Source organism: Hemitrygon akajei, chromosome 8, assembly GCF_048418815.1.
Source record: "Hemitrygon akajei chromosome 8, sHemAka1.3, whole genome shotgun sequence".
Lineage (NCBI taxonomy): Eukaryota > Metazoa > Chordata > Chondrichthyes > Myliobatiformes > Dasyatidae > Hemitrygon > Hemitrygon akajei.
Window position 1 is genome coordinate 128338520 of NC_133131.1, and position 22136 is coordinate 128360655.

Sequence of the window (22136 nt, forward strand, 5' to 3'; positions counted from 1 at the left end):
AAGTATGTTCAGTGCCTTTGAGATGATTTTGTACCTTTCCCCAGATTTGCACTTCTCTATTATCATTTCCCTGACTTGTCTTGAATGCTCACATTTTGATATGGTCTATTGAATATCTATCATAGTTAGATCTTACAGAGATCTTTATTCTTATGAATTTGTTGAAAGTAGGTGAGTCCTCCAATCTTGTACATCAACAAATTGAGTGATTTGTTAAGGTAATATACAAATTGCACCTGAGGGAAGTTAGTATTGTAATTACAAAGGGAATGGATACTTCTTCAATCTCACAATGACTTTCCTAAATGTGTATCTTACTTCTTGGCAATTATAGCATTCAACTTGCTAATTACAACTTGGTAGTCATTTGATATGTTCATAACAAATTTCTAGCTACTTTATCCATGGATATTCAATACTTAAGAACACCTTTCTCTTTCCCTTGCAATCGGTATTAAATTTATTATGCCATAATTTTGACCACATGAATATATTCTCCATCATTTTGTGGCCCTAGACTAAAACAAAATCTCTTCAATGTTTTGCATTGAATTTCTAAATGTAGACTTAGGTGTAGAACAAGGACTTTTCCAAGCCACCAGAGAGAGTTCCATTATGGGCAAATATCCAGTAGATATGCCAAAGCTGTGCTCTCCTAAGTTTTGACAGCTTCAGACGAGTTCCTGGAGATGGTCTTAGGTACCAGAATCTGAATAATTGAATGCAGATACTCCAAAATAAGTAACCCCCACTGGTAAAGCAAATGTAAATATCAATTAATGCATGCCTTAAATGCCAAATCCATTAATATACTGTTGGAAACACATTAGAGGAAACATTTCTTACCTACAAAATAATTAAATCTGTGCAAAAGGACTAAACATTCCACAGAGGGAAAGCAGTTCATTGAACACCTTGGCCTTACCCAAATGAGAATGAATAACATTCAACAAACATGAGACAACATGAGAGACTGCAGCAAAAAAAATCTGCTGGGAGAATGCAGTGGGTCAATAGCATATGTAAGAGGCAGGGAATGCTTTCTTATCGCTTCCCTTATCTTTATATTGACAATCTTGCTTCTTCACTCTCATTTCTAATGCAGGATTTTGACCCAAAATGTTGACAATTCATTTCTTTCCATAGATGCTGCTTGACCTGCTGACTTCTTCCACCAGATTGTTGAATGACAAACAACATATCCAGCTAACATTTTTTAAATCAAATATTTGTTACTGATTGTAAAGTTGGTCTTTCACATAAGTCTAGCTCAAGTTCTTTGGTAAATATTTTTTATTAACATTCTTTATCCATATATATAATTGATTAGTTGTTTTATTACAAGAGGACAGTGTATGTTCAGTTGTGTGCTTGCTCAATACAAAATAGTTTTTCTCCTATCTACATTCCAAGCTCTTAAAAGAAATTAAAAATAAAACAGCAAATGTATCCCAAATTAGCCATTGCTAGTAATTTTACCAAGTGGTTGCAACACTCAGCAGTTTAGGTTGAAATCATAATATCCAAATATTTTTGGATATTATTTTAGATGAAAAGTACTGAGAAGTGCATACTAAAACACTGGCTATCAATGGATTTACACATAATCCAATATTAAGAGTATTCAAGAGAGATGTAAATTTAAAAGTAAAAAGAAACAAATTGCAGAAGAAATAATTGAAAATTAATCCTGTTTTAGAATTGCTTTTTGTTTTGCCTTTTACTGTTTCTCCAATTTTGAATCCTGGGATTTGCACTTGACTGTTCAGTTCAAGTATAATCAATGCTGGAAGAAAATGTAAAAATATGTAGACAATTTGCTTCAAAATATACAAGTTTTCCATTAAAATTGTCAGACATATTGAACATAACAAATTAATTTAACTCTTATATTCTTCTCAAAGTAACATCCTAACTCAAGTATTTTCAAACAGATTCAGCCTCAGATCTGACTGTAAACTGAAAGAGAGGCAGTCCCTTGTATACAGCACTTTCACATGATTTTTGGAGGCACATTTTCAGTTTTACATTTGTACTTAATTGCAGGCTTGAGGATGTAGTATTATCTCCTTTCATTTTCAAAAGATTTTTACTTAATTAAATCAGTTAAATAAACACAATGCTAACTTTTTAATCAATTTTACTATTACTTTGTAAATAAATACATGCACTTAAAGGGGAACAGCTGTAACTCTTTCTCAGTTATAATAAAATGTCTGGACTACGCAGCTGCATAAAAGATAAAATATGAAACCATTTGAAATTGTCTTTGGTAACTTCATTTTAAAATTTCCATTAAGTGTTCAGAATTAGACAAGTATTAACACTTCAACCTGTATTGCACATTTTGAGGTAATAACCTCAGGTTTAGCTGCATAAATTATAAATACAGAATTTAAACTCAGTTATTTAATTAGCACCCATTTGCAAGTGAGAAATAAACCTATCAGTACAAATAAAATGTAAACACTTCTAAAAATATCATCTTTTCAGGCCCCATTTTGAATGGACAGTGATTCAAATTATTTTTCAAAGGGAGCTTTCAAGATATACATTGAGTGGTGAAATAAAACATATATAACTATTCACAGAAATTGCAAACAAGAAAATAAACTGCAGAAGACAATAAGTCAAATATATTGGGAGTCATCTAATTGTTCTGCATACATTGACCAATAGTGATTCAACTGCAGCCAAGTCAACGGAGTCAGTTTCAAATCTTACCCATTCAAATGAGCATTTAGTAGCCACTATTTCTGACTCAGTTTTATTCCCAATGATGCCTTGCAGAAGCATATAGTAGGACTTCAAATTCATCCAGAAAAATGACGTTTTGACAACATTTTGCTGAAATACTAATTAAGTTTGGTGTAGCTCTTTCCAATAGACAGAAGGCTAGCAACAGTAATTACTAAGGCAGAAGAAACACTTTTGATAAATCAGAAAACTTCCTCCATAGAGATAGGAACAAAAATGTTTTTTCAAGCCACAGAGGGGTAAGAGACCTTTCTTACCTTGGGCTCCTCTTTTGCATGACCTTGTGAACAAGTAGCTGACAAAAGTCAAATGGCATTGAATGTAAAGCTGTCAGTAGCTTTTCTGTGCTTTGGGAATTGGACCAGTAATAATAAAACAAGTCCTATTAGTAAAATTAACAGTTTCCTCCTGCCTTTCTTGGGCAAAAAATTAACTTACCAGACTAATCTACTCCAAGTTAAAATTCATCTCAATTCCTACTAAAAAGTCACTGTTTAAAAACAACCTCACCAAAACAATTTCCAACCATCAACCACACATTTTTCACTGGCAATGCCCAAGGCTTGAAAAAAAAATCAAAAAATATTCAACTGAGAAACAGAGTCAATGTTTCAGGATGGAGACCTATCTTCAGAACTGACACTGAAATGCCCAAGGTTTACTGTGTTCAATTTTCGGCCCTTTTCAGACCAGCCTGAAAACTGCACAAGTCAAGCAAGTCTTAGAATACTGTACTCGGGCAGTGCAACGGTGTTAGCTGGAAGTAGCATCTTCAACAAAATCAAATCCTAGTCCACGGAGTTCAGATATGATCACAATTTGCCAATCCCACTGTTCCTTTGACATGTTTTGAGAGAGGTAATTTACCTTTTACACTATAAATCAAATTATACTGTAACATGTAATCTGTAACTTAGTGGAGATTGGACAGCAAGTCATATAAATGCTGTCATATGAAATGAGCTATGCATTAATAATGTACATCTTAAAAAGGCATTAGGTTCAGACACTACATTTTTCTATTTCAGTGGAAATTTAGAATGGTTTTGTACTTTGCTTGTCAGTCATCGTTAACTTGCCACTTCAAAATTCAGAACTTGTCCAAGAGGCATCATGAAACAGCACAAGGATTACTATCAACTTGCTCACATACAGCCATCAAACAAAAACAAATCATAGAAATAGCCAAAAGACCCACTATTCCTATACACATGGAACAGATGAGCTAGGTAGTTTATTCACAATTACCATTTAATGTTAAATTTACTTCTATAAATAGTTCTAAAGTAACCATACAAGATGGGAAAGACAGGCTCTATTTTTTAAACACAGTAAACTTAAGTTTTTATTGAACAGTTTCTTCTCCACCATCAGATTTCTGAATGGTCCATGAACACTACCTCACTATTCCTCTTAGCACTAACTTATTTTTAAACTTATAGTAGTTATTGTTTTGCACTATACTGTTGCCACAAAACAAGAAATTTCATTACATATGTCAGTGATAGTAATCCTGATTCACTTTAGGATATTTTATACATTAAAAAATCTGAAGCACTTGGTCTCTATAAAATTTCAAGCTACGGACAGAGTCAATTCAAGAAATAAACTATGCAGTATTGATGGAGCTAGTCTGATCTGAGCATCTCCAGCAATTTTATATTTACATTGTAAAGTTTGCTGTATGATTTGAGAATAAAATTTCTAATTTAAACAGAGTATTCTCAAACTCAGGTCCGAAACCAGGATAAATCACGACAGGGATAAAATTCATCAAGAAATCTTTCTGAATGTACTTTGTCTTTAAAATTTGAGCTGCCAGGATAGCAATCAGACAATATACACAATGTTCATCTTCTTAACAGCATTGCCACACGCAATAAAACACAATTCCAGAAATGGCCATGATTTTGACTGCTGCTGAGCTTAGATGCTCACATCTACATTTAATGTAGCTCTTTTGTTGCTGGCCTGAAATAAAATTTTGTCACTACTTAACTTTGCAAGATGTTCAGTAGTCATAGGCATGTATACTTTTCTTAAATTATAGTTAAACTTCCTATACAAAATAATTGAAATACAAAATGGTAATTTCTATAGCATCAAAGCTGCAAATTGTTTTCAAAACTACTTTAGAAATTTGCAATACAAATGATGGATCTATTAAAAATGACAATATAGTTTCCATGTTTAGTAATTCCCTACAGGCACTATCCATACAGTGGTTATGAAAGCATTCTCCCTGTATGCATGAAAGTGGTCTTGCCCTGTCCAGACTGTAATATAAATTAGGGAGCTTTCAACTACACACTGGAATGATGCTACAACTTTAAATCAAACCTGAATGATCGATTGCCACAGTGAATGAGGCAAAGATAGTTATTCTTGCAGAAGAAATGCATAATTATTCTGCTAGACTCCAATTAACTACAAAATTTAGCATCTGATGAATCTGTAATTACAAAATTATGGGTTGTACAGTTTCACCAAGTAATCCACACTTTGTCTAGCTGTTATTTTGGTTCTACGGCTTTTGTAACACAGAAATCTTGAATAGATCACATCAGGATTTTGGTTGTTGGCCTTCAAACCTTTTTACACATGTAGTTCAAATTCCATTTAAATCAAATTGATCAATTTTTTTATGATTAGCATTAGTATTGCTAGATAGTTGAGGCATATGTATCAAAGGTAACAATTCATCCCAAAGTGTGCATAGCTATTACAAGTAATAGGGGTATCATGGCATGAAAATCAATTATTCACTTTCAATTCAATTTCATATCTAGTTCAAGCTGTTTAATTCAGACCCATATCCAGACAAGTTTGAATCAATCTGAATAGTTATTCAGATTACTTCAGTTTAAATTGACCAAAATTCAGCAAATTCATAACATTTATTTAGTGTCTTTGGTTTAAATCTACTGTAATTCCGATTGAATATAAATTTACATCAGTGTAAATGTGATTTAAACAATCTAATGATCCTGAGAGAATTTCACAACTGATCTAATCTTCTTTTCCTTTGATCACCTCTCCATGCAGCACCTTCCTCCTTTGACGAAGCATATGGAAATACAGTTGTGGAAAAACTTGAGGGCAAGAAAAAATGAAGGAAGAAAACGTAAGTTAACCGAGAAAATTGTTCTAGGTTTTAACGCAAATCTGATATCTCTGTTTTGGTAAATACTTTTGTAATGGCTACATTGAGTCGCTCAGGTTATAAAAGCTTTGCTAATATTAATCATATCCACTGAAATGATTAATTTCAGATCAGTTCCAATTCAAAAACATGCCACAAGTAAACTAAAGAGTCAAATTTAATTTATAAAGTTCACTTAATACTGTCCATGCCCACAAAATGTGGCATAATTGCTTGAGACTGAGTGAACCTGGTCAAATTTCAGTAGCAACAGGCTTTCAGATAGAAGTTTAGTTAGATTACAAGCTGTATTAGCAAATGAGTCTACAGGAAGTAACCAAAGACAATCAAAAGTAAAATTAGGAACATGCTTCGTGTAGAATCAAACCTGTCAGCAATAACAGCATTACAGGATATTACATGCCGACATAACAAAAAGGTATGACTAGAAAGGTAAGGCTACTACTCATATCCTTTCATGAGTTCTGAAGGTGTGATATTCCATACAGGAGAACTGTATCCCTCTCTTCCCACCCTGAAAAGAATCTTAAAGAAACAATAACACACACAAAATGCTGGTGGAACACAGCAGGCCAGGCAGCATCTATAGGGAGAAGCGCTGTCGACGTTTCAGGCCGAGACCCTTCGTCAGGACGAACCAAAAGGAAAGATAGTAAGAGATTTGAAAGTAGTGGGGGGAGGGGGAAGTGCGAAATGATAGGAGAAGACCGGAGGGGGTGGGATGAAGCTAAGAGCTGGAAAGGTGATTGGCAAAAGTGATACAGAGCTGGAGAAGGGAAAGGATCATGGGATGGGAGGCCTCGGGAGAAAGAAAGGAGGGGGGGAACAACAGAGGGAGATGGAGAACAGGCAAACAACTAAGTATGTCAGAGATGGGGTAAGAAGGGGAGGAGGAGCATTAACGGAAGTTAGAGAAGTCAATGTTCATGCCATCAGGTTGGAGGCTACCCAGCCGGTATATAAGGTGTTGTTCCTCCAACCTGAGTTTGGATTCATTTTGACAGTAGAGGAGGCCATGGATAGACATATCAGAATGGGAATGGGACGTGGAATTAAAATGTGTGGCCACTGGGAGATCCTGCTTTCTCTGGTGGACCAAGCGTAGGTGCTCAGCAAAACGGTCTCCCAGTCTGTGTCGGGTCTCACCAATATATAAAAGGCCACACCGGGAGCACCGGACGCAGTATACCATACCAGCCAACTCACAGGTGAAGTGTCGCCTCACTTGGAAGGACTGTCTGGGACCCTGAATGGTGGTGAGGGAGGAAGTGTAAGGGCAGGTGTGGCACTTGTTCTGTTTACAAGGATAAGTGCCAGGAGGGAGATTGGTGGGAGGGACGAGTGGACAAGGGAGTCGCGTAGGGAGCGAACCCTGCGAAAAGCAGAAAGGGGGGGCGGAGGGAAAAATGTAATGGGATCCCGTTGGAGGTGGCGGAAGCTACGGAGAATTATATGTTGGACCTGGAGGCTGGTGGGGTGGTAGGTGAGGACAAGGGGAACCCTATCCCGAGTGGGGTGGCGGGCGGATGGGGTGAGGGCAGATGTCCGGGAAATGGGAGAGATTCATTTGAGAGCAGAGTAGATGGTGGATGAAGGGAAGCCCCTTTGTTTAAAAAAGGAAGACATCTCCTTCGTCCTGGAATGAAAAGCCTCATCCTGAGAGCAGATGCGGCGGAGACGGAGGAATTGTGAGAAGGGGATAGCATTTTTGTAAGAGACAGGGTGGGAAGAGGAATAGTCCAGATAGCTGTGAGATAGGGGTCCCCTTGTCCTTACCTACCACCCCACCAGCCTCCAGGTCCAACATATAATTCTCCGTAACTTCCGCCACTTCCAACGGGATCCCACTACCAAGCACATTTTTCCCTCCCCCCCTTCTGCTTTCCACAGGGATCGCTCCCTACGCGACTCCCTTGTCCACTCGTCCCTCCCCACCCCTTCCCACCGATCTCCCTCCTGGCACTTATCCTTGTAGGCGGAACAAGTGCTACACCTGCCCTTACACTTCCTCCCTCACCACCATTCAGGGCCCCAGACACTCCTTCCAGGTGAGGCGACACTTCACCTGTGAGTTGGCTGGTATGGTATACTGCGTCCGGTGCTCCCGGTGTGGCCTTTTATATATTGGTGAGACCCGACACAGACTGGGAGACCGTTTTGCTGAGCACCTACGCTTGGTCCACCAGAGAAAGCAGGATCTCCCAGTGGCCACACATTTTAATTCCACGTCCCATTCCCATTCTGATATGTCTATCCATGGCCTCCTCTACTGTCAAAATGAATCCAAACTCAGGTTGGAGGAACAACACCTTATATACCGGCTGGGTAGCCTCCAACCTGATAGCATGAACATTGACTTCTCTAACTTCCGTTAATGCTCCTCCTCCCCTTCGTGCCCCATCCCTGACATATTTAGTTGTTTGCCTGTTCTCCATCTCCCTCTGGTGTTCCCCCCCCCCTTTCTTTCTCCCGAGGCCTCCCGTCCCATGATCCTTTCCCTTCTCCAGCTCTGTATCACTTTCGCCAATCACCTTTCCAGCTCTTAGCTTCATCCCACCCCCTCCGGTCTTCTCCTATCATTTTGCATTTCCCCCTCCCCTTACTACTTTCAAATCTCTTACTATCTTTCCTTTCGGTTCGTCCTGATGAAGGGTCTCGGCCCGAAACTTTGACAGCACTTCTCCCTATAGATGCTGCCTGGCCTGCTGTGTTCCACCAGCATTTTGCGTGTGTTGTTGTTTGAATTTCCAGCATCTGCAGATTTCCTCGTGTTTGTGCTTAAAGAAACAATATTTTGGTTTCTTTCTCCTTAATAAACAAGATTCTCAAGTTCCAGCTAATTCAAAGTCAGCTTATTATCGAACCTCTCAGAACATGCTGGGGTGGCACAGCAGTGTAGGGGTTAACCACAATGCTTTACAGCACAGACAAACGGGGTTCAATTCTCAGTGCTGCCTGTAAGGAGTTGGTATGCTCTCCCCATGAGTGTCTCCCACAGTTGAAAGATATACTGGTTGGTAGGTTAATTGGTCACTGTAAACTGTCCTAAATTTGGCTAGGATTAAATCAGAAAATTGCTGGGTGCCATGGCTCGAAGGGCTATGGGGAAGGCTGTAAACAGAATTTAACTGGTTAATGAGTAAATGGGAGCAGTAAGACAATTTGTCATTCTGTGTTCTCCTGTATCGTTATAATGGGACCCAATGCAAGCTTAAGAAACAGCATGTTAGATTCCTTTTGGGTTTGTTGTAGCTTTCTGGATTCTATATTGAATTCTACAAATGAAAATGATTTTTGTCTTCCTCGGAGACTGGAGGACATATGCAGTCTGGCCTGCTGGGCATGTCCTCTTGCCCTGCATTTCACAACTCCCACTTTCTTTTATCTGTGCTCTTTTGGCTACATTTTCACTTTCCTACTGTTTTAATTCATTAAATGCTGAGTTAACCTTGATAAACATTGCCATTCTAATGGACAACCAGTTCCTTTCCTCGCAGAGACATCCCCTATCACTTATCCAGCTCCCTGTAGCTTCAAACAAGTTTCATTTGTTTCTTTCCGAGTTCTGACAGAAGTAATTTAATGTTAACTCTGTTTTTCTTCCCACAGATGTGGCTAGCCTGTGTATTTTCAGTATTTTCTTATTTCGTTTTTATATTTCCAACAATTGCAGCTTTTCTTTTGAATATTTTCCTCAGCAGATTTCAACTGAACCTAAATCTATCATGACATGCTGCAGGTATCCTTGAGCTAAAGGAAAATGCATATTAATGAGGTCACGGTGAGACACATTACACCATGGCTAGCCAGGTTAAAATTGTCCTTTAAAAAATTATACAGTCCCAGTGGGTTATAAAACACTGTGATAGCACGGACAGTAGAAGATATCATGAAAAGAGTTCAAGAAGTGAAGTTAGACATTTCATTTTTAGCAGATAGGACTAATGGTAGTAACGTCATCTAGTGGTCATCTTTAAGAACTACTTCCACTCAAGTCAAATGCAGTGCAGAAACTTTAGGGATTGTAACATCCAGTCCTATTAATCAAACTGGTTTGTTCATATTCAGAACACATAAAAACAGGAATTGGAGTAGGACATTTGGCTCACAAGTTTACTTCAGCATTCAACTGAATCATGGTTGGACCACAAAATCAGGACCTTCTTCCTTCTTTCTCTGCATATCCTTTGATCTCTTTGGAAACTAACTATACTCAGCTCATTCTTAAATATATGTAGCATTCAGCCTCAACTGCCTATTGTAGTAGAGAACTCCTTACATCATTTTTTTGTAAAATTATTCTTAATATCTTAAAGGAATTACAAAATTAATTTCAAAAATTATCTCAATCTGGATCTTTTAAGCAAATTTCATATTTACATTTAATAATGCAACTATAATTTCTACAGGCAAGTTATGTTTCTCCCCCAGCAGTCCACCCATTAATTTAGTAAGTCAAATCATTAAGTACCCGCTAAAATTGGAGGGCTAACTTGAGAGCTAACTTTACAGCAGGCAACATAAAAATCATTTGTAATACAAATACTTTTGTTCAAAAATTCCAATATTAAAAATAAAAAGATAATTATTTGTATTTAGTAAAACTTTTTCTACTTTAAATTAGCAAATTATGATACAATTAGTGTTAGATTCTACTACAACCAATATTTTTATATTATCACATCTGTTGTGCTGATCTAGATCCTGTGTGATCCATAACCTTCTTTAACATTTCAAGAACGATTATGTTAATACTAATGACAGAAGTTAATCAATATTTTACATATATATCTACATAGCTCAAAAATAAAAAATATTAAGATATGAAAATATTCTAGTTAACTGTAAACAAAAGATAAACTTGGAAATAACTGATTGAATAAAAGATTTTTTAAAATCCCACAGAAGTACCAGTAGGTTTAAATTTAGGTTCTGCTCTTCTTTTAAAATTAAAATAATAAGTCAACTATGCAAAAAATAAACTCACGTGGTATATATGAAATCATCACAACAATAAGACAAGTATAGTAGTCGAATGAAACATTGTATTTGTTCGGAAGTCTCAGAGAATATATGCCAGATTTCTTTACAAAAGGCAGAGCAGCATAAATTGTAAGGAGTTCACCAGCCACACCAACAGGATACAAGATGATGAAGAGGTTGTATCTGCAAACAATAATAACAATTTATTCAAATCCAGAATTTACTGTAGACAAAAAAAAAGACTACATTAAAAAATATCAAAATAAGACCACTTGGAAAGTTTAACCAGAGATACTTCTGTTTTGTCAGTTTGGAAATACCTTGAAAAATAGCTGCAATCATCATGTTCAGTTTAATTATATAGTCATAGTACCTAATAACTAATGTTAAAATTGAAGGGCAAATAAATTAGTGATGAAAAGTTTTTTTTCTAAGAATTGGGTGTTGCACTGCATTTGAGAGTAGCTTTACAAGTCTTGGATTTGGGTTCAAATCAACCCCAGATTGATAGAAATAGTTTTCTGGCTACAAAGCTCTACATCAATTACTGTATCAATCCGCTTCCTAGCAGTATACTGTTATTTCTACTTCAGTATTATTATCAATGATATTTATTATGGCCAAAGGACAGGCAGAGCATAAAACAATAGTTCTAACTTACCTGGCTTGGATTCTAAGCAGCAAAAAAAAAACACAGAAGGGACAAAAATCGCAATGCTGGAACAGGATTGTGGAGTTGTCTCACACTTGTTCCAGAGCACTAAGTTTCCTGACCTCAGGAAGCATATCTAAAACAGTGCATGATAGGTGAAAATGTGATCAAAAGTGATTTTGGGATATGGTTCTCCACATAACTGAAGTAGCTACAGCAAGTCCTGATTTTCTTTGTTATCTCACACTGGGAGGGAGTTCGGGGGGTGGTTTCTGTCACCTCAGTTGTAAATGCACCCCTTTTAGCATCCACCTCTACAGTTCTATTTTAGAATAAGGAAACCTAACAATATTCAGGCATCATTTGGAACAAAGAATTTAGATACGCATTTCCAACAAGAAGCAACAATACTTTGAGAAAATCAAGAAAATCACACATGAACAAAACATAATTAGTTCAAGTTACACATCAGGAAACAGCTTGTGTTTAATGACATATTCCAAGGCTTTTAAAAAAAAAGCATGCAGTAAGTGGGTTATAGAATGTTTGAAAGGCTTTGATTTGGTCGCACTAAACTGACAGCACTATGGCAACATTCTGAAGTCTTGAGTACCCTCTATAGATAAGCGTTACAGCCGTGCCCACTCATGTGCTGCTTCATGGAATCCTGCAGTGAGAAAAAAGCTTCACTGTGAAGGAGCAAAATCTTCTGCCAAGTTAGATATTCCCGTCAAGCTTTCAGTGAAGATTAGCCAATTGTCAATGGATGTCAAGGGTGGCTTTCTCCTTTGAGTTGCTCAAGGACCTGCCATATCTCAGTACCTCATTGCTGGATGCTGGGACAAACTGGCACAGCAAGTCCAACTTTTTGTATCTAGACCCAGCCCTCTGTATCCAGATTAAACATCTCCTCCACACTCACCAACAGCGCAGGTGCACCACAAGGCTGTGCGCTTAGCTTCCTGCTCTACTCACTTTATATCTATGAAAGTGTGGAGAAGTACAACTCCAATGCCATATTTAAGTTTGCTGATGACACCACTTCTGTTGGCCTAATCAAAGGTGGTGAAAATCGGCATATAGGAGGGAGATTAAAAATCTGACTGAACAATGCCACAACAATAACCTCTCATTCAATGTCAGCAAAAGCAGTTTATTTACTACAGGAAGAAAGAGCAGGAGGTCATGAGTCAAAAACAAGATAAATTCTGCAGATGCTGGAAATCTGAGTACTCAACCCTCATTGGAGGTGGCAAGTATCAGTAATTTTAAATTCCTTGACATTATCACTTCAAAGTATTTGTCCTGGGACCGGCACAGAAGTATCATCACAATGGCAACACATCAGTGCCTCTCTTTTATTTTTAAAACAATAGATGTTTGTGAAAATTCAGCACGTCATCTAAAACTTTGACAGAATTCTAAGGATGCACAGTGGAAAGAATCCTCACTTGGTGCATCATGGCCTGGTATGGAAACATGAATACACAAAAATGGAAAAGTCTACAGAAAGTGATGGATACACTCCAGTCTTTTTCAAGCAAAACCCTCCCCATCATTGAGCACCGTTACAAGGAGTGCTACCACAAGAAAGCAGCATCCATCATCAAGGACCCTCGTCACCCAGGCCACACTCTCTCCTCGCTACTGCCATTGGGCAGTAAACACAGGAGCCTTGGGTCCCACACCACCAAGTTCAGGAACATTTATTATCCTACAACCAATTGGCTCCTGAAACAGTGTGGATAACATCACTCACTTCAATGCAGAACTATGTCCACAACCTATAGACTCACTTTCAAGGATTCTACAACTCATGTTTTCAGTATTACTTATTTTTAATTATTTGGACTATTTGTCTTTCTTTGCACATTGCCTGACAGTCTTAATTTACACATAGATTTTCATGAGTTGAATTGCATTTCTACATGTTCCTTTAAATGTCTGGAAGAAAATGAATCTCAACATAGTATTTGGCAATATATACCTATTTTGACAATAAATTTACTTTGAGCGTTTTGAATTTTAAATTTTGAGATCATTAGATCAGGAGACCATCAGTCACAGGCAAAGGGTCCGGACAAAATGGTGGCAGAGCTAGCAGAGGTGCTGCCTCAGAGTGCCAGTGAAGTGCTCTGGCTTCTTCCCACATCTTAAAAGGGGTGGTTTTTAGAAAAGTAGCAGATTCTGGAAGTGGGAAGCAGTGCAGGAGAAGGAAGCTTGAGAATGCAATAGCATTTGTGTAAAAGACAGGGTGGTAAAGACAGTATTTAGCATGCTGTCCTTCAACTGTCAGAGCATCAGGTTTAAGAGTATGGATACTGTGTTGTAAATATTGAAATTTTTGGTGAAACTGTACTTGGAGTACTATAAATCGTTTTGATTGCCCTGTTATAAGAAAGATATTGCTAAGGTAGGGAGAGTGCAGAAGAGATTTATGAGCATTCTGTTTGAACTAAAGGGCCTGAGTTACAGGTAGAGCTTAGCCACACTGGATATTTATTCCCTGGAGTGCAGGAGAATGCGGGAAGACATCAGTAGAAGTTTATAAAATCATGAGGGATGTGGATAAGGTGGACAGTCATAGACTTTTCCTCAGGATCAGAGAGTTCAAAACAGGAGCACACAGATACCAAAGGGGGGAGATTTAAAGCAGACCTGAGAGATAATTTCTTTACACAGAGGGCAGTAGGCACTTGGAATATACTGCTAGAGCAATTGGTCAAGGTAATGCAATTGCAAGATTTAGGAGGTATTTGGATAGGTACATGGAGGCGAAGGGTTTGACAGGTTATGGGCTGCATGCTGGCAGCTAGGACTAACAGGGCAGATTATCATAAGCAGTACAGGATAGCAAATGATAAAAGGATTCCATATACATTCACAGATTCAATGTCCTATAACACAGGGGTTGCAGAATGTTTGATTTTGTTTAAAACTAAATTAGCACAATTAAAATGGTAGCATCACTTTCCAGTCGTCATGTTTAATGTCAAGAAATAAATCATTTTTCCAAATATTTCTGGGCTGCTGACAGACAACTTGCTAAGTCATAAAAAAGTCAAAGTAAATTTCATCATCAGAGTATATACATGTCACCATATACAACCCAGGGATTCTCTTTCTGTAGGCATACTCAACAAATCTATAGAAAGTATAGAAATCTATAGAAATCATAAGGAACTGTACACTATAAACAAATGTGCTAATGCAGATATAAATAACTTACAACAAAATGTGCTGCAGTAGGTACTGTTACATACTATTATCCATTGTTAAAATAATTGCTAGTTATCCGCATAATTTTAATAATAACACAGTAAAACACAAACAAGTAATATTACAAAAAAGTCACTTAAAAGGAAAAAACTGTGGTTGTGATTGTGGTAATATCATGTGCAATGATGTGCCAGTACATGATTGGATAGAGCACTGAGCATGCTAGCATGTTCCAGCACATGGCTGGGTTAAGACGTGTTTGTTTATTACTGTAAATAAAATTTCTCTAATTCTTCCAGAATATGATTCTTTAATGTTAACTCACGGTACGCTTAAACAAAGGTAACATAACATGGTGCCAGAAGTGGTTCTGGAAGAATAATATGGGAGAATCGAGAATCAAAAGAAAATGAAACAAAAAAGTTTGAACTTTAAACAATAAATTGGAAGGGTTACAACCCCCATCAAAACTTCAACTGACTGGCAATGTAGCTGAGAATTGGAGGGTATTCAAGCAACAGTAGTAGAGGTATATAATAATTTTATCTTTGAAGATGGAGATAATTTCAATTTAAAGTCAACAATGGACAGATTTGAAGTATTTTGTACACCTAAGTGTAAATTAATGTATCAGTGATAGAAATTCTTCACATGTGTGCAGCGAGCTGTTGAAACAATTGATCAGTATGTTACTGAGAAAGAAAGTGTAGTAGAACATGCGAGTTGGATTGCTCACAGACTGTCTCATTAGAGATAGACTTGTTTGTGGCATTCGAGATAACGCTCTGAGAGAAAGGCTATTGAGAGAGCAAGATTTAAATTTTCAAAAAGCTTTGGCACTTTGCAAAGCTTCTGAGACCATGAAGTTGCAGGCTGAAAAGCTTTTTGTCAAAAACTGCAATGTAAACATTGTAAAAAAAAAAGTGTGAATATATCAAGAAATATAATAATACGCCGACAAAGAACAAGACGGCATTTGAAACAAAGAAGTTGTGTGATCACTGTGCACGGGAACATCATCCAAATCACTGTCCCACATATGGCAAAATCTGCAATGACTGCAGTAAGATTAATCATTTTTCATGCTGTTGTAAAAGTAGAAAGAAGGAAAATAAAATGAAACAAGTAAATGCTGTGCTTGAAGATGAATGTGAGGAATTTTATATATATGTGCTTTGTGAAAATAAATAAAGTAAGAATGACTGGACTATTCCATTGCAAGTGAATCAAAACAATATTCTGTTTAAACTTATTACTGGAGCTCAAGCAAATGTTCTTGCAGAATCTGAGTTTAATGCTTTAAAGCCAAGACCAAAGTTACATCAGACAAATATAAAAGTGACCGGGTATTCAGGTGCAGACATTCCAGTTAAAGGAACATGTGTGGCAAAGGTATCACACAAAAATATTGTGCATATGCTTTCATTTGTGGTCATGCTAGAAAATGTACAGTCATTTCTGGGTTTATCTGCCTGTGAAAGACTTAATTTGGTGAAAAGAATTTTCGTTCTGGATAGCGACACAGAGTCAGAATACGAGACTTGATGAAAGAGTATGAAGACTTGTTTAAAGGGCTTGGTTGTCTTCCAGGAGAGCACATGATTAAAATTGACAACACAGTGCAACCCGTAATACATTCCTGCAGAAAAATACCTTACATCATCAAATGAAAACAAAGCTAGACAGAATGGAAAGGCTAAGAATCATAAAAAAATTGATGAAACAACTGAATGGTTCAATTCGCTTGTCATTGTTGATAAGAAAAATGGAAAACTAAGGATTTGTTTAGATCCAAGAGACTTGAATCAGGCCATTAAAAGACAGCATTTCAAATTGCCTACTCATGAAGAAATTATGTCACAGTTTGCTAATGCAAAGTATTTTAGTAAATTAGATGCATCTTCTGGATTCTGGCAACTCAAATTAGATAACCCGAGTGCAAAGTTGTGTACCTTTAACACTCATTTTGCCAGATACTCTTTTCTTCGGCTTCCTTTTGGAAGTGCATCAGCTCCTGAAGTGTACCATAAAACCATTCACATGTTATATGAGCACATTCAGGGCATAGATACATCCGTAGATGATATTATTATTTGGGGATCAACTAAACAAGAACATGACGTCAGGCTCAGACAAGTCTTTGAGGCAACACGCAAGGCTAACCTGAAATTGAATAAAAGAAAAATATCAGCTAGGAGTGACTGAACTTAGTTTTGTGGGTGATATCACCAGCAAAGAGGGTGTGCGTCCTGATCCATTGAAGGTTTCTGCTATAGAGAGCATGCCAGGACCACAATATAAAAAGGATGTTCAGAGGTTTATGGAATGGTTAACTATATGGGAAAATTTATACCCAATCTCTAGGAATAGCTTGCTCCATTGAGACAGCTAACAGCAAAGAGAAATGAATGTAGCTGGAAACATGAACAGGAGAAGGCATGACAAAATCTCAAGGAAGTACTCACAAAAGAACCTGTGTTGAAATTTTATGATGCTGAGAGACCCATTAAAATCTCATGTGATACATCTCAAGTGGGCTTAGGGGCAATATTACTCCAAAAACATGATCAGGAATGGCTACCAGTGGCATATGCATCTCGCTCATTATCTGATCCAGAAACAAGGTATGCCCAAATTGAAAAAGAATTGCTCAGCATTATGTTTGCTTATGAGAGATTTTGTCAGTTTGTATCAGGTCAGTCTATTGATGTTGAAACAAATCATAAGCCATTGATTGCATTGTTTAACAAATCTTTAAGCAACTGTTCTTTGCAAATTCAGCGAATGATGATCAAATTGTAAAGATATGCATAAATATGTCATACACACCTGGAAAATTCATATACACGACTGACACACCTTCCAGAACTGTAGATCCAACAACAAAAGACAGTCACAGGAACGTTATTGATGTTCAGGTATTCATTGATATGGTCATAGAAACTGTACCTGTTACTTCAAAAAAGTTGGAACTGCTGCATCTTGAGACAGAGAAGGACAAAATTCTCAATCAGGTAATACAAGTGGTGTTGGATGGGTGGCCAGATAATAGGCATGACTGTACCTCAGTAGTACAAGATTATTGGAACCACAGATCAGAACTGTCTGTTATGGATGGGTTATTGTACAAAGGTAGTAGAATTGTTATACCTAAAAGTCTCCGTAAATAAATGCTTGATAAAATTCATGAAGGCCACCTAGGCATTGAAAAATGTAAGAGAAGGGCATGGGAAGTGATGCTTTGGCCCAGCATGAATCAAGAGACTGCAGAATTCATGTCTTTTTATCAAATATGCCTTAAATACCAACCTAGCAACCCTAAGGAGCCACTGCATCCACATCTGAATCCTTATAGACCTTATCAGAAGGTAGGCATTGATCTTTTTATAACTAACAACAAAGACTATCTATTAATAACAGATGACTACTTATTGTATCCTGAAGTATGTTGTCCAGGTAGAACGACTGCAGAAAATCTAATTACATGCATGAAATCAGTTTTTTCAAGACATGGTGTACCTGATGAAGTTTTCACAGACAATGGTCCACAATTCAATGGTGAATGCATGAAACATTTTGCTCGTGAATGGGGCTTTGTCATACAACATCTAGTCCATTTTTCCCTCAGTCTAATGGATTAGTTGAGTAATCGGTAGGAATTGTCAAGAAATTGATGCGCAAAGCAAAAAATAGCAGAAGTGATTTTGATAAAGTCTTGTTAGCCTATTGAAGTACTCCACTTGAATGTGGATTTTCGCCTGTTCAACTCTTGATGGGACGCTGTTTGAGATCCAATCTGCCAATAGATGAGAGCCTTCTGAGAACAAAAGAAGGTGAACAAGTGAAAAGATGGAAAGATGAACACAAAGCAAAGCAGAAAACATACTTTGATAGATGTTGTTGTCCATTACCTGAACTCCATCAGGGAGATGAAGTAAGAATACAAGACAAAGTGAATACATTGACACAGAAAGCTAGAGTACTTGAAAAAGTACAATGGGAAGAGGCGAGAGTGAGGCACAACTCTTTTCTTCCCCTTGACGAATCAACCCAGACAGACAGAGGAACAACAGGACTCACACAGCTAACAGTACGAGCTAATGGTTTAAAAAGTTAGTGTGTTTGGTGAGGTAACTGGGTTGTTGAGCCCACTAGGGGATCGGCTGTACTGGATTGGGTATTGTGTAATGAACCAGAGATGATTAGAGAGACTGAGGTGAAGGAACCCTTAGGAGACAGTGATCATAACATGACTGAGTTCACTGTGAAATTTGAGAAAGAGAAGTCAAAATCCGATGTGTCGATATTTCAGTTGAGAAAAGGAAATTACAGTGGCATGAGAGAGGAACTGGCCAAAGTTGACTGGAAAGCAACAATAGTGGGAAGGACAGCAAAGCAGCAGTAGCTGGAGCTTATGCGAGAAATGAGGAAGCAGCCAGACAGATATATTCCAAAAAAGAAGAAATTTTCGAATGGAGAAAGGATGCAACCGTGGCTGACAAAAGAAATCAAAGCTAAAGTAAAAGCAAAGGAGAGGGCATACAAGGAAGCAAAAATTAGTGGGAAGACAGAGGATTGGGAAGTTTTTGTAAGCTTACAAAAGGAAACTAAGAAGGTCATTAAGAGGGAAAAGATGAACAACGAAAGGAAGCTGGCAAATAATATCAAAGAGGATACTAAAAGCATTTTCAAGTATATAAAGAGTAAAAGACAGGTGAGAGTAGATATAGGACCGATAGAAAATGATGCTGGAAAACTTGAAATAGGCAATAAGGAGATGGCGGAGGAACTGAACGAGTATTTTGCATCAGTCTTCACTGAGGAAGACATCAGCAGTATACCGGACACTCAAGGGCATCAGGGAAGAGAAGTGTGTGCAGTCACAATTATGACAGAGAAAGTACTCAGGAAGCTGAATAGTCTAAGGGTAGATAAATCTCCCGGACCAGATGGAATGCACCCTCGTGTTCTTAAGGAAGTAGCTGTGGAGATTGCAGAGGCATTAGCAATGATCTTTCAAAAGTCAATAGATTCTGGCATTGTTCCGGAGGACTGGAAGATTGCAAATGTCACTCCAATATTTAAGAAGGGGGCAAGGAAGCAAAAAGGAAATTATAGACCTGTTAGCTTGACATCAGTGGTTGGGAAGTTGTTGGAGTCAATTGCCAAGGATGAGGTTATGTAATACTTGGAGGCATATGACAAGATAGGCAGAACTCAGCATGGTTTCCTTAAAGGAAAATCCTGCCTGACAAACCTATTGCAATTTTTTGAGGAAATTACAAGTAGGCTAGACAAGGGAGATGCAGAAGGCCTTTGGCAAGGTGCCGCACATGAGGCTGCTAAACAAAATAAGAGCCCATGGAATTATGGGAAAGTTACATATGTGGATAGAGCGTTTGCTGTTTGGCAGGAAACAGACTGGGAATAAAGGGATCCTATTTTAGTTGGCTGCCAGTTAGAGTGGTGTTCCACAGGGGTCTGTGTTGGGGCCTCTTCTTTTTACATTGTATATCAACAATTTGTATTATGCAATAGATGGCTTTGTGGCCAAGTTTGCTGATGATACAAAGATAGGTGGAGGGGCCAGTAGGGAGACTTGGACAGATTGGGAGAATGTGCAAAGAAGTGGCAAATGAAATACAATATTGGAAAGTGTATGGTCATGCACTTTGGTAGAAGAAATAAACAGGATATTATTTAAATGGAGAGAGAATTCAAAGTTCTGAGATGCAACAGGACTTGGGCGTCCTTGTGTAGGATACCCTTAAGGTTAACCTTCAGGGTGAGTCAGTGGTGAAGAAGGCAAATGCAATGTTGGCATTCATTTCTAGAGGAATAGAGTATAGGAGCAGGGATGTAATATTGATGTACTGTGTGCAGTTTTGGGCTCCTTATTTAAGAAAGGATGTGCTGACATTGGAGAGGGTTCAGAGAAGATTCACTAGAATGATTCCGGGAATGAGAGGGTTAACATATGAGGAACGTTTGACCGCTCTTGGACTGTACTCCTTGGAGTTTGGAAGAATGAGGGGGGACTTCATAGAAACATTTCAAATGTTGAAAGGCATGGACAGAGTGGATGTGGCAAAGTTGTTTCCCATGGTGGGGGAGTCTAGTACGAGAGGGCATGACTTAAGGATAGAAGGACGCCCATTCAGAACAGAGATGTGAAGAAATTGTTCTTAGCCAGAGGGTGGTGAACCTGTGGAATTTGTTGCCACAGGCGGCAGTGGAGGCCAAGTCATTGGGTGTATTTAAGGCAAAGATTGATAGGCATCTGAGTAGCCAGGGCATCAAAGGTTATGATGAGAAGGTGGGGAAGTGGGACTAAATGGGAGAATGGATCAGCTCATTATAAAACAGCGGAGAAGACTCGATGGGCCAAATGGCTGACTTCTGTTCCTTTGTCTTATGGTCCTTATAACTGCATCAACCTAGATCATACATGGTCCAAACAGAGGAGGGAGCAGTGGTAAGAAGAAATCGCAAAGACCTCAAGAAAGAGCCTACTTCAGAGATTCAGTTAACGGATGCAGACGAGACAAAACATGTAAATAAAGCAAGGAAACACAAGATCTGTGTGCACCACTCAGGAGGTCTACTCATGTTCATAAACCCACAGAGAGACTGATAGAGACTTGTTGAATTATGTATTTGCTTTGATTAACGTTAATTGTTTTTTCTCTTTAAGGAAAGGAAGATGTGGTGATATCACATACAATGATGTGCCAGTACGTTATTGAACAGAGCACTGAGCATGCACAGGATTGCTAGAATGTTCTAGCACGTGGCTAGGTTAAGACGTGTTTGTTTATTACTGTAAATAAAAGTTCTCTAGTTCTTCCAGAACAATTCTTTACTGTTAACCCACAGTACAATTAAACAGAAGTAACATAACAGTGATCACTTTAAGAACTATGCTAACACAGATTTTATTCCACAAGAGCTGGCACACAGCATGTAGCTTATTTTAATGACAGAAAAATTGATTGACAGCAATTAATCTCACTATGTTATTAAATTGTCCTATCAAGGTTAAGTGACAACAACACGGTGAGTTTAGTTCATATTAAATGCACCAGCAATTTGTCAGTATTCAATTCTCAACAATTACAATGCAGACTGCAAAATGACTAAAGGAAACAACATTAAGACTTTGGGCCCACAGCTCATGTTTGACATTTTTTAAATTTTATGTTCTCCTATGCCCCCCCCCCCCTTGCATTTCTGCAATCTGAACGTTTTATAGTTCTGCTTACAGGCATGGACTCAGAACAGATGTTGCAGTTCAAAGCTTAAGTATCCATGAGAAGTGACAGAAATGTACATCGGCACAACCAACAATCTGATAACTCAATA

At 38.0% G+C, this 22136-nt stretch overlaps 1 protein-coding gene across 1 annotated transcript in view; it reads right to left on the reverse strand.

Moving 5' to 3' along the window:
- Positions 1 to 1275: 1275 nt before the first annotated feature.
- hacd1 (3-hydroxyacyl-CoA dehydratase 1) overlaps positions 1276 to 22136 on the reverse strand; it is a 69721-nt gene continuing 48860 nt past the window's right edge. The window contains exons 6-7 of the mRNA XM_073054599.1: positions 10908 to 11086; positions 1276 to 5849 (exon numbers count right to left, since the gene is read on the reverse strand). Of these exons, the coding sequence (XP_072910700.1) occupies positions 5767 to 5849; positions 10908 to 11086 (262 nt within the window). The 3' untranslated portion in view covers positions 1276 to 5766. The remainder of the gene's footprint in view (positions 5850 to 10907; positions 11087 to 22136) is intronic.